Raw genomic sequence first — 14,187 nt, 5'->3', positions numbered from 1 at the left:
GTTTGTATGTGTATGTGTCAGACCCAGCTCCTGGACAGCGAAGGTCACAACCCCCTGATGAAGAAGGTCTTCGACGTTTACCTGACCTTCCTCAAAGTTGGCCAATCAGAAGCCGCCCTCAGACATGTATTCGCAGCTCTCAGGGCTTTCATCAACAAGGTACCTTGGCACACACACACACACACACACACACACACACACACACACACACACACACACACACACACACACACACAGCCAGGCACACCACTGCAAGTTGTGAAACTGACGTGACCAAGACGGTAGCTGACTGAGATAAGCGGCTGTGTTTCTGATGATGAACGCTGATATGTTTCTGTTGTTTGGACAACCACTCCCCCCCCCCCAACTAGAAAACAAACAAAACATATTTATGCTGTCACTCATCCAGCGCCCAGCATTTATGCGGCCATTTTCTCTCATTCTGCTATTAATAAGATCCAGAACAGAACAGTCACACCGCCCCGTTGAAGGGAAGTGACTGTTGACAAAACTGATGTTGCATTGAGTAAATATTTGTTATTTCCTGTGTTTGTTGGCATCACTGCTGCATGGTCTTCACATGTTGCATTATTACTCTTTATCGTATGTATTTTTAGATTTTTTATATACACATTCACTTAGGGAGTAGAAGCATTTCTCAACAAGACTCAATCTCAGGCTAGTGAGGGAACACGTACTTCCCACAGGGACAGGACCACCCACTTCCTAGTGGTATCCTTTGATAGTATCAGTGGTATCAGCTGCTTGTATGATGAATCAGAGGAGAGCAGCAGGGGAGACTCTGTTCTGGCATGCCTTTTCGGTTACAGTTAGAATGTGAGAGCGTCACAGACAGTAACTTGCTCCCCGGGATAATGAACAGAACCATTGCCAAATGCAAGACAGCCTCGCTCTGTGAGATACCTGACAGAATGAGGAAGAAATGCGCCGTGAATTCACTACAATAGTTTGTTTACAGAAAAGTCTGCACATTGGCTTGGGATATTCTGCCTATTTCTATAGTCAACAAATCCTGTGAAAAGACCAAAATAATACTCACTAGAGCATGAAATGTGGATCAATCCACAGCTGGAAATTGTCCCCCCCCCCCCAGCAAATGCACTGTTCATTCATTCAAACTTAATTTAGACAGGGTGGCCTGCTGAGAGCAGTGCATAGACACCCTGTTTACACAAGACAATAAACACTTCGATGTTAAAGACCAAATCTACAAATAAAAGCTTAGAAATTAAATGGTGAGAGGACAAAGAAGCATGAGAAGCTTCTAGTCTGAAAAGTGCTGTAATTCATTGTGAGTGCATGTTTTAAGGCCCAGCACATGCTGTTTGAAACTGTGGAGGAAGTCTCATCACAATACAACATATTGTGCAGGTGTTTTTTTTTTTTTTCTTCTAATCTCCTCCCTGTCCAAAATCTGCCTTTAATACACTAACACATTGTTCCCTGTCAGTTCCCGTCAGTGTTGTTCAAGGGCCGTGTGACACTGTGCGAGGCTCTGTGCTGCGAGGTGCTCAAGTGCTGTGTCTCCAAGCTGGGCTCTCTGAGGGCCGAGGCCTCCGCCCTGCTCTACCTGCTGATGAGAAACAACTACGAGTACACCAAGAGGAAGACCTTCCTACGCACACACCTGCAGGTAGATGTGACCCGAGAGTTTGTCATCCCTCTAAACGTCTGACCTCTGTTCGTATACGTTAACTGCTCAGTGAACATCAACCATAAAGTCAATATTGAGCTCGGTTGGTTGTCCAGGTCTTTCGTGATCTCAGTACTTATTCAACCTGATGTTCATCTTTGACCTTTAGTCCTTTTCTCTGCACACACTCCACCGAGTACTTCAGCAGCTTTCATAACAGAGATGAAGTATGCGAAGGCGGTGTTTAAACAGTTCAAACACAGACAACGTGTTCAGTTTTTGGATTTCCGGCTCCTCTGATAACACAGTAGCAGAAAGCTGTCCAGGATTTCTTCATCTCTCACTGGACTCTGTCAATACGTGGAATGTTGAGTTTGTTTTTCCTCTTCTCATTTTCTTCTTCCTCCTCTCCTTCTCCTCTCCATCCAAACCCCATCATCCCTATGCTCCCTTTTCTTTCCAGATTATCATAGCGGTAAGCCAGCTCATCTCTGATGTGGCGCTGACCGGCAGTTCGCGCTTCCAGGAGTCTCTCTCCATCATCAACAACTTTGCAAACAGCGATAAGGCCATGAAGGTACGATTGAAGTCAACAAGACTAATGTAGGAAAACCAGCGCGTCTTACAATGAATCTAATATAAAACAGAGAAAGCATAAAAATGACACTTTAGAGAAAATAAAGTGGCTGCTTTTACATCTCATGCAATTCTTATCATTAAATCTTTCTGTTTAAGATCACAGCATGCCATGCAAGGCAAGAACTGTGGGCAGCCTGTCTGTGATCTTTGTTCCTGTGTTTATTCTGTATGTAGACCAGCCACTGAATCATTCAGCTTCCAGTGTGAAATTAGATATGTAGCTATATAATACCACTGATGTGGTTTGTTTAGATTGTAAATATGTATGAAGTGATGAATAACCCTGTTTTGGGTTGGTAAGTATATTCACACATGCCATTGTGGTAATATCATGTAACATCAAAAGGTGTGATGTATGAAACCCATCAAATATCCAGGTGGAATATCTAGATTTTATTAAGAAGAAAACACATGGATAACTCAGTTATCCAGATTAGAATATAGTCAATTTGACATGAGTCTGGATCTTTCAGTTTGTCAGAGCCGTGAGCATGCACGTTGAAAAACAATTAGGAACTGTTGGTGTAATTATCACCATTTGTTTTTCACTATGGTTTTTCAAAATAAAATGTTACATGATAAAAAATAGAACAAAAATCAAAATTTAGTTTGAGACAAGGACACTGAACACATGGCATTTAATAAGCCACAGCACACAGAAGCATTATTGGCTGCAGCAGTTATCACCTCATAATCTCTTGTACTTCCATTAGGAAGAGCCTCACCAGTCGTCCAACCAACATCACTTGCAGTCTGACCACAGTCATGATTTTATCTAATTGTTTAACAGTAATGGAAGTGTGGGATCAGTGGAAACACTGCAGATCACTGTGTAAAACACAATATCATCACTAATGATGCATAAAATGAGACTTGTGCACATAAGTCTGTTGCCCCACTGCATGCTGGGAGGTTTCACTACATGTCTGCCTCATGTAACTGTAATCACTTAATCAGGCAAACATATAATTCTCTCTTCATGTTGTTATTATCTGTGCTCAAAGAGCTAAAATTAGCTGGATCAGAATTAACAGGATCATGTCAGCCAACTATGTGTTATATTGGCCATGCCACATTTAAAGGACAGAGCCCAGTGTGTATTTTTCTAAAAGCTTTGATCATGTTTTCACAAGAGTGTGTTTATTTGCCCATCTCTGCATGAAACAGAGCACGGCATTCCCCTCGGAGGTGAAGGGACTTACCAAGCGGATCCGTACAGTGCTGATGGCCACAGCCCAGATGAGAGAGCATGAGAAAGACCCAGAGATGCTGCTGGACCTCCAGTACAGCCTGGCCCGGTCCTACGCCAGCACCCCTGAACTGAGACGGACATGGCTGGACAGCATGGCCCGAGCGCACCTCAAGAATGGAGATCTCTCTGAGGTAACAACTTCAACTAATATCTGTTTCACTTTATGTCAGATATATCTATCTGTCTCTATATCTGTTATTGTTTTGTTTGTTTTTTCTTGTGTCCAGATAATGGTCTGTGTGAAACAGGACAAGCAAGTCCAGATTTTTTTGACAGCTTAATCATTTTTTTAAAATCATTTTCTCTGCTTGTAATGTTTCTCCTTTCTCTATCACTCACAATATCAGTGATGGCTCAGACATATAAAGAGCTGAGCACATTTCCAATGATTGTAACTAACAAGAAACCCACAAGTTTTCAGGAAACATTACTCACCCTGCATCACTCCTGGGACCAGCGTCATAGCCAAAGGACTGTAACAATGTAACATACAGTAAAGTGTAGTAACAGCCTGCAGTATTTTGATGTGTTTTTACAGCATGTACAATGTATTTATAATAGAAAACATTAAAGAGAGAGGTTAGGTCAAGGTTTTCTTTTTCGTTTTTCTGCAGTAGTTTATTTTTGGTCAAAAGTTTCTTTTTTGAAAATAAACATTTGCTGTTTCATCCTGTTTCAGTGCAACATAAGGGAGACTGACATAACACTGAGTTAAATGTGGAAGTTTCTATTATTATCTTATAAACACTAGGTCCAGTCACAGTGACTGGTCAAAATGTAGGTTAACATAATGCTCTAATCTACTACGTGATTCTTTTGTTCCTCTCCACAGGGAGGTCGAAGGTCGAGGTCGATGCAGAACTAGGACCTGGGTGGTCCAGTTTATGTACTGTTAGCCTTTAGTTCAAGTGTAATGCAAGCATGGCTGAGAGTGCTTTTCATAAACAGGAAAGACAAGTTGACAGGCTGATCTAACTCAATCAATCAAGCTTTTTTTTTTTTTATCATTTTATTTTATTAAATTTTATTTCATTAGTTTTTTATGTTGTTTGATTTATTGTGCACAATTCTTGTACACAAAAGGAGAAAACTGTAAAAAAAAAAAAAAAAGTAAATTCATTTAAATTTTAAACTCATAAAACACATGTCAACAGTCAGTCTAAATAACCAGAATGGTCTCCCTATCACTCCTCAGTAAAAACATAATTAGATATTAGATATTAGATATGATTGTGGTGTAAGTGAAGCTCAAGAGCAACAGCAGGAATAAAAGCAGGTGACCTTTTTACTTAGCACCTTGCAGGGCTTCGTGCGTGTTGTTGTCTCACAGGTGATAAGCTGTGGGTTAATGACAGGTGTGGCTGGTTAGTGTGAGTCACAGTGTCCTAAATTTACAGTTGAGCATAACAAGTCATTCATCACACGATATCATTGACCACAATGCCGTGCAGTTATGGTACAATAGCTGCATTATTATACTTTATATCACCACTGGAGCTGCTCAATGACTTTGTTTACCCATTCATATAAAGCTACATGTTTCCACTTCTGGTCTTGTGTTTTTGCAACATTTGCCTAATCCTGCCTGTGTTTGTTGTTGTTTTTCTCCACAGGCGGCCATGTGCTACGTTCATGTGGCTGCTCTGGTTGCAGAATACCTGCACAGGAAAAGTAAGGCCCTGCATCTACACACACACACACACACACACACACACACACATATAAACAATGCTTTAACCCCTTTTGTGCACCAAGGATTGTGTGCATCATCAAGCAAAATTATAGTTTTATGAGGAAGTGCTTAAGAAAAATATTTGCTTAATGTCAAACCGTGGCTCCACTGCAGGAGTTAAATTACATATTTAACTGACTTGTGAGGGTGTGACTACAGATAGTACACACAGCCATACAATGCGCCTAACCTTCACCAGGAAACATCCACGCTCTTTACAGAGTATTGTGGTCATCCAGGAAAATCTGCCTGCGCCAGGTGATAAAAGACATGCCAGTTTGTTCAGCTGACTGTTGTTAGATACAGCATGCAAACACTTCACCGACTTCTACTATTAGACCAACACAGTGACATCTAGCAAAAACAAAGCCACATATTGCTGTTCGTTTTTTTTTTTTTTTCATGATTATTTTTATCTTATGCAAAACCTGCTGTCACATAATTCCCCTAAACAAATGTGAGGTAGTGTTTATCTCTGAGGAATGTCAACGGACATAGATAATTTATGAGGTGCAACAGTTTGTGGCCACTAACACTTATAAAAAATTTTGTTTGGCACCCATACCAGAGGAGCATGTATACAGTGCCTCTGCTTTCATCAAGTGATTTATTATTAGGTTACATAAACCACCAAGCAAAGCATGATATTATAGCTCTCTGTGTGTGACATGGTTTTACAGTTGAAAAATTTGTTGATGTGACATGTCTTTTGACATGACTGGCACCGATTGCATTGGATCCTTGTGAATTTTCGTTGCTTTTAGAGCCAAGGTGCTGAAATGCTGCACCTGTTGCAACCTCAAAACATCCATAATGAAATATGATATTTGGCATATTTAAGGCAGTTTTTGAACTCGTGTGTGGCGTTCATTCATCAGAGCTGTTCCCCAGCGGCCTTGCAGCTTTCAAGAGGATCACCCTAAATATTGACGAGGAGGCCGCCATGAAGGAAGACACTGGAATGCAAGATGTCTATTATACTGAGGTGTGAACATGTGCACATTTGCTTTCTTGCATAAGATACTCTGAAGATGCATAGTTTATGCAATGCTTAGGCAATCCAGTGATCCTGGGTTGAACTCACTAACAACATCTGGCATGAATGTTAGTAAATATTTTCTTTATTCTGGTAGTGATGAAAACATGTCACTGAATATCAAAAATATTTTGCACTCACTTCTTGCTTTAGGTTATTTTTAAAGGCAAGTCCATGTGCAGCCGCTTGTGCACTTATTTACCAGAGTAATAGAAATACTGTTGTGTTGGTATTCTGCACCGTAACTTGGGTCGGCACTAGTACAGAAAAGCGTAAAAAATGATACCCGGCTCTAATCCCATCATGTAAAATCTCATTTGTCGACACAGTGTATGTGGATATCTGTTGTCTGTGGAGTTCTCTTATTCCTTTCCCTGCCCCATTTTAGGAAGTCTTGGTGGAACACCTCGAGGTCTGTGTGGAGGCACTGTGGAAAGCCGAACGCTATGAGCTCATCACTCACATTGCCAAACTCATTATCCCCATTTATGAGAAGCGCCACGAATATGAGGTACCGTAGCAACGTCCTGACAGTCACACTGATGCCACACACAAACCTGCAGCCAGTGTTTCTGGCCTTTCCTTGCAAAGACATCTTTATGCTTATGAAGGTCAAGTAATCACATCTATGTAAGGGGTTTTGGTTTGTATAAACATGTTCTCAATATAAATATTTTTGTGTAAAGTTTACACCATTAATTTTCCATTCATCACTGAATTTCTTGGCTTCTTAGCTCTGTTGACTTGTACTCAAAGGACCTTAGCGTCTCTTCATATCATCCCTGTACTGTTTGCCAAGGTCGAGATGCTGGATTGCTTGACACCGTGTAAAAGCAGCCACTTCACTTACACGACATGATTCCCGTTTGTTCTTTCAAACGGAATATTTTCTGTTTCACTTTCTCACCTGGGGAAAGCAGGTTGTTTGTTCAAGAGCTTTTTACTCTTACTGCGACATCAGGGTGGTGGAAGCTGTAGCTTGAACATCCATTGAAACCTTTTTCTATAGCTGCTTATCACAGTCCTTGAACCTGTCTGTGCACACACGGGGCAGGAAGTGAGATCTGAACCCAGGATCTTGTTGCTGTGACATGAACAACACTGAGCCTCCTCCCACTGATAGGAAATATAGTTTTGGGGAAACACAAAGTGCTCTGTGTGACACCCCTTCTGTTGAGTGTGTTACCTTCCCCAGAAAAAAGACATATAATTATGAAACCATTATATGAAACTGTGATGACTAATGTGACTCTTTGATAGCTTGAATTTACATCTTGTTGTTGTATGTTGACTTTTGCTCCTCACCCAGTGGTTTACTATGTTGTCTAATGCAGGTCTTTGCACACACTGCCCAGCCGCTCAATCCAACAGTCACCAAGTGGGCCAATTCTGATCCTAAATGTCCTATCTTTCCAGAAACTAAGCCGGCTGTACGACACTCTGCACAGAGCGTACAACAAGATAATGGAGGTGATGCAATCAGGCCGCAGGCTGCTGGGGACATACTTCAGAGTGGCTTTTTATGGCCAGGTGAGGCCAAGAGGCAGCTTCAAGTGGTGTTTTTTCTGAAGGTGCAGTCGCAGTGCACAAAGCAGCAAGAGCATTTTCGAATGCACTTGTAAGCACTATGTTGCATGCTAAAGGTTTGGGCAAACTGCAGAATAAATCAAATGGGTGTGGTGATGTCTCAGTCTCCTCTCTTTCCAGCTATGATTTTTTTATGATTACATTAAAATATTATTCATAATTCTACTGTATGACTTTATATTGCTGACAAATAATGCTGACGCATATAATGCTGACAAAGCATTTCGGGAACTAAAAATAGACTCCCACCCTTGCTAGAAAGCTTTACGAAAAGAAAAATAGTCTTCTTCTTAGTCTATCTTTAGTTGTAAGGAGATCTGCCTGCTGCCTTCAGATGGTTGTTGGGACTTGACTAACTGAAATTGAGCAGTTTTATACAGTATAAAGTTGCATGACAAGTAATGGTAAGAATCACCATGTTTATCTCAGCATTGTGTTTTTGTGTTTTGTTTTTGACTGAAATGTTGGCTAGAATTGGATTAAGCTTTTCATTTAGGCTGTGGCTTGTGGAGAAAACCACTGAAAAGTCAGCTAGGCATTGTTTGTAGGTGGGAAGCCTTTGAGGGCTTGTGTCCTTTTCTGTCTTGACATGTCTCAGTCCATTTTTTCCCATGCAGAAGTTTCTGAATTTGAAAAAAAAAAATATGAAAGAAAATTCAAGACAAGTAATAAATTTAAATGAATAGCTACAGTGACATTAATAAACATTTTCAGGAAATGTTGTGCCATGTTTTTAACATTGGCCAATAAAGCAAACTGATTGATGTGTTGCATTTTTGACAAGAGGAATTATAACCAAGGGTTAAGATAACAAAAGCAAGGCATATTTGTTTTTCTAGTATCTTCAAAGGCCAGAGTAAATCATACTATGTTATCATTAAAATGATATCAGCACTTAAGTTGTATTGAAAACACAGAAGAAACAATAATAATTTAAGACTTATTACTAAACCAAATGGGTTGCTTAAACACTTGACTGTCTCTCCTTGTATTTATAACTGAACAAAGATGTGTATTTTGCACAGGGTTTCTTTGAGGAGGAGGACGGGAAGGAGTACATTTACAAAGAGCCCAAGCTGACTGGCCTGTCCGAAATCTCTCAGCGGCTGCTGACGCTCTACGGGGAGAAGTTTGGGCAGGAAAATGTCAAGATAATTCAGGACTCCAACAAGGTGCGGTAGATAAGCGGAGGAGGGAAAGAGTGAGACATTTTGAATAAATAGTCTTGATGTGTGGTTTCTCTCTTTGAATGAGGTTGAAATGCAGACAGAAATAAGAAGTCTCTCTTGTGTTTATTTAGAAAATATCACTTTTCCAACATTACATGGGAAATATTCTGTTTCTTTTCCATGGGGCTGATGGTAAGTCTCAGCTGACATGTTGAAAAGGGTTTTGTTTGACGTTCGCTTCATTAACTTCAACCTTTTGCCTCCTGAAGAGTCGATAGATGCTGCAGCATGTGTTGTGGTAACCAAGTGTTTGAAATTGGGGCTATAGTATCACCATGGAGATAGTAGGAAAATTTGAGTTGCTTTTGGATGACTTTTTTTTATTATTCCTCAGCAGTTCACTTTTGACAAGTCTGACTGAAGTCTCACCAGTGTTAAACTCCTGTCTGTATCTGACACGCACGTCATATCTATATTTAATAAAGGCGATTGTTTGTCCACAGGTAAACCCCAAAGACCTGGACCACAAATTCGCCTACGTCCAGGTGACGTTCGTCAAGCCTTACTTTGAGGAGAAGGAGGCGCCGGAGAAGAAAACTGACTTCGAGAAGTGCCACAACATCAACCGCTTTGTGTTCGAGACGCCGTACACGCTGTCGGGCAAAAAGCACGGCGGGGTGGAGGAGCAGTGCAAGAGGAGGATCGTGCTCACAAGTACATGAAACACACACTTAACCGTAACGCACATCTGCTGTCACTCAACCTCATACAGCCACAAGTTTCTGTGTGATGAGACAGAAAGGCAGAGATGGTTTCTCATATCAGCAAACACACAACATTAATAATGCAGGCATCTTTATTATCATGATGACGCATCTCTCAGAGACATCAAAGCAAAAAAAATTTAAAAGCAGTCTTGTCATTGTTCTGTTGCTGAGGTCAAAACCCTGAATCTTTTCCTACAAAGCAGATGTGTTGCTCTGTGTTTCATAACTTTTGACATTCTATTGTACATGCGTGCAGGGCACTGACCTCCTAAATGGGAGTAAACATGAAAACAGCTGCTTATTGTAGCAAGTGGCAGCTGGATATTAGGATCCCTCCAGCTACACCCTATTCAAGTATCTCTGGCTTATCTCATACTATTCATAACATGCTCAAACAATGCTTTTCTCTCGTTAACCTAATGCATATACATGCAGCGTCTCGTTGACTGAGCCTTATTGTATGTTCTAATAGAGGGGGGGAAAAAACAACAGATGCTTTCGCTCATTTTGCGGCTTGTTTACCATCAAAACAAATATTATGTTGATACAGTAAGCTGCAAAAACCTTCATACAGTGTGCTTCTATCTTTGCATTTGATCTCACGCAACAATCAACTCAGGGATTACATAAATATGACCCTGTAATGCAGCACTTTGTCTCGCAGTTTGTGATGCATGCATGACCCAACCGGTTTCACCTGCCCTTTTATCTCCAGCTGCCAACTCCTTCCCATACGTGAAGAAGCGCGTGGAGGTGGTGGGGGAGAAGCAGGTGGAGCTTAAGCCAGTGGACGTGGCCATAGATGAGATGAAGGCGCGGACAGCGGAACTGACTAAACTCTGCTCCAGCCAGGAAGTGGACATGATCCAACTGCAGCTCAAATTGCAGGGCTGCGTCTCTGTGCAGGTACAAGGTTTACGTGACACAGAGACACAGCTATATGACAAAACAAAAAAAATCTTGTTCCTGCTGCACTTACATGATGCGGTTCAGTGGTTGACTGATGTCGTTGCGCAAAAACAGGCTGTAGTCATTTGTTGAGTGTCATAAGAAAGCATGAACAGTACATACCGATGTTATCTGTTTTGGCACTGATCACGGTATGAGAATGCTTAACACTTTCAGGCATGTTTTGCTGCAGGTGAATGCAGGTCCTATGGCCTATGCCAGAGCATTCCTAGATGACAGTAAAACCAACCAGTCTGGTAACAAGAAAGTAAAAGACCTGAAGGACATTTTCAGGTAACTTTTCTCCTTATAATTAAATAACTGGTTGATCCTCATTTTAATTATTCTGCATCTTCCTCACTTCTTGTTAACAGTCCCTTTCTGTGGGGATAAAGCATTGTTACAACAGTTTATAGCAGCACAACAGTTAGCTATTAAGTTCTAATTTAGGTTTGTCATTGTATTGTTAATAATTGCAGGCGTTTTGTCGAGGCTTGCAGCATGGCTCTGGACATAAACGAACGCCTAATCAAAGAAGACCAGTTTGAGTACCACGAGGGCCTGAAGGCTAACTTCAAAGAGATGGTTAAGGAACTATCAGACATCATCCATGAACAGGTAATTTATTTTTTTTTCCTGGGCCCAGTCAAGTTAATAAAAAAAACACTCTGGTAGAGTTTTTTGTTCTTTTTGGACCATCCCCAAACCTCACCACACCCAGACCTCACGCCCTTTTATACAGACATCTTTTGGTATCCTTTGATGTGCTGTTGGCCAGAGAGATTGTTGCAATGGCCTGGAAAATAAACACGGGCACGCTATGTGGCAAATCACTGTCACTCAACCAATCACAATAATAAAGGAATGAGTAAATTTTCCAACCAATCACAATAATAAAGGAATGAGTAAATTTTCCAACCAGTCACAATAATAAAGGAATGAGTAAATTTTCCAACCAGTCACAATAATAAAGGAATGAGTAAATTTTCCCTGGATACATATTAGAAACTGTTGCAATGTGTTGGGTGGGAAGTGAGTGGGAGTGATTCTTCATGGTCCTATATTGTGGTTAAGGGTTGATACTTTCCTTTACACTCATCATAACATTAAAACCACTGACAGATGAAGTGAATAACTGATAACCTCATTAGAATACAGTGTTCTGCTGACAGACCTTGGGTACCCTTGTACCACCCACCTAAACACTGTTGCAGATAAAACACAAAGTTTATTGATCAGATGAGATTTGGATTTACTGATTCAGATCAGGAGAATTTGGAGGCCGGGCCAGCGCTTTCAGCTGTTTGTCGTGTTCGTTCATTGATTAAGGTCCCGTGGTTTCCCAGCAGAACGTTGTAACAAGATGATCAATGTTCTTGACATTCACTCAACACACCACAGCTTAAAATTCTAATAATCCTATGAAAAGAATCAGAATTTCTAAGTGATCTCACATTTAAGTTTGTCTTTTAAGACCTAATAGCTCATGTTCATAAAATTCAGAGATAACACAACACCATTAGAAGCTTGTGGCACACTAATGGTCAGTTCACCCAAGTTCCATACAAATGTCTTTTTTCCCTTACCTCTAGTGGTATTTTTAGATTTTGTTGGTAACACTTTATATTAGCCTACACTTATTCACCATTAACTAGTTGCTTATTAGCATGCACATTGGCTCTTCATTAGTCATTATTAAGCACCTATTAATCCATTACTCTGCACAATCATATGCTACAAATTCTGCTTTATAATGACTAATAAGGAGCATGCTAACGGGCTACTAGTTAAGCATGAATAAGTGTACTCTAATATATAGTGTTACCATTTGGTTTTATGTGTCCATGTTGAGATATTTGTGTGTCAGAGTTTTCTGTCTTCATTCAAATAAAATGGTCACAAATATAATTTTGTAAGTTGTGCACACTGGATTAAAAAATTACATTCAGAAAAGTCAACAGTAACATGAATGTTACCTTAGACGTCACCGTAAAACAGTTTTCAGTGGAACTTCCAAAGAAATAGTCCCTTCGAAAATCACTCTGTGTGTGTGCAGTGTGACTTAATCTTAGTAAGAGGAAAGAGGTAAGGTTTTTGATGAACGGAAATAAAACCAAAACTACCTACATGCTTAGATGCCATTAGAGTTAAGTGACAAAATCTGTTTTTTTCTTAATGTGGATGAACTGACCCTTCAAGTTGATTTATAGTTATTATAGCACTGTAGAGTCCCATTACTGCTGCATTATAGTGAGACACGCTCCATGATAAAGGGCATGTAAATCATCCAGATGTGAGCCATGTGTGGAATCAGTAATGCATTAACAGTGTAAACAGAGCCAAATCAAACTGTATTCTCAGTACATAGAAATCATTATTTACACTTCTAATTCTGGTGGCATTGTGTCCATGCTGTGTTTTCTCTAACCATGCAAATATGATCTATTTTTGAATAATTTTTATGAGTGACTATTACTTTATTGTAACCATTATTACCATGGGCTGCAGCAGAGTTGAAGTTCATTGCATTGCGGTTTAATTTTATGAGTAAGTACAGTGAAGATGATGAGAATAGGGTGATGGGGCAATAAACAGCAACAGGAATATGCTCTTTTGGAGGAACGTCACTGGCACAGACAGAGCTATTATCAATGCATTAACCCTGCTGCCTATGTGTCATTAATGTAGGCCTGATTTCACACTGACTTTGGAATTGCTTAATGTTTGACTCTTTCAGTAACACTCGGCCATTAATTGTACAGTTCTGCCACAGAGGAAAAAGTAGAAGAACTCTTGGTGTTTAAACTGGTCATGATCGGACTTGAACTGAGTCATAATGAGCTGCAACAGGAAGCTTGTGTTAATTTAGCATCACTGAAAACTGAATTTTCTCTTGGACGTTTCCTGGAAAAATAATCCCCAGTGTCACAAAAGATGGCCTCACGCACTCATCCTGTCCCTGTTCTTAAAATCCATATAAGCAGAATTAAGCTGATTCTACCAAGAGGGAGGTGAATGAGGAAAAAATGGATTAGCTTCACTGGTTAAATATGGTGATGTGTGCACATTGGAAACTCCTGTAACAGTACTGTGTGAAGAGCTGGGCCGGCCAGTCAGCTCAGGACAGACAGAACTTGTAATCTGTAATCTTGATATCAAGTTGCAGTCATTTGGCATTTAGGGGAAGGCATGCAGCTTCACTGTTGCTCAACAAGACTGTTCTCTTCCCATCAGTGCAATGTGTCATGGCTGTATTGCAGCACAACTACAGTCAGGTTGGGTTTTGCTGTGTGACTTTGCCTGCTGACAACTGCTATTAGTTTACCTGCTCTGATTTTACCAAATTAACTGGTCTGACTTTTTCTCTCCAACGTGCTGGCCTTTAGCTTTAAGGAAAACACAG

At 40.4% G+C, this 14,187-nt stretch overlaps 1 protein-coding gene across 1 annotated transcript in view; it reads left to right on the top strand.

Annotated features, from left to right (window-relative positions):
* The window catches only part of dock11 (dedicator of cytokinesis 11), a 60,445-nt gene that overhangs the window by 43,036 nt on the left and 3,222 nt on the right, over positions 1-14,187 (top strand). Inside the window, 13 exon segments of the mRNA XM_018674242.2 lie at positions 22-159; positions 1,472-1,654; positions 2,118-2,231; positions 3,461-3,676; positions 5,159-5,216; positions 6,156-6,262; positions 6,702-6,824; positions 7,730-7,843; positions 8,926-9,072; positions 9,573-9,783; positions 10,552-10,742; positions 10,978-11,078; positions 11,264-11,402. Of these exon segments, the coding sequence (XP_018529758.2) occupies positions 22-159; positions 1,472-1,654; positions 2,118-2,231; positions 3,461-3,676; positions 5,159-5,216; positions 6,156-6,262; positions 6,702-6,824; positions 7,730-7,843; positions 8,926-9,072; positions 9,573-9,783; positions 10,552-10,742; positions 10,978-11,078; positions 11,264-11,402 (1,842 nt within the window).

This window comes from Lates calcarifer, linkage group LG14, assembly GCF_001640805.2.
Source record: "Lates calcarifer isolate ASB-BC8 linkage group LG14, TLL_Latcal_v3, whole genome shotgun sequence".
Lineage (NCBI taxonomy): Eukaryota > Metazoa > Chordata > Actinopteri > Centropomidae > Lates > Lates calcarifer.
The sequence above is the reverse complement of the archived record's forward strand: the minus strand, read 5'-3'. Positions and strand labels throughout refer to the sequence as shown.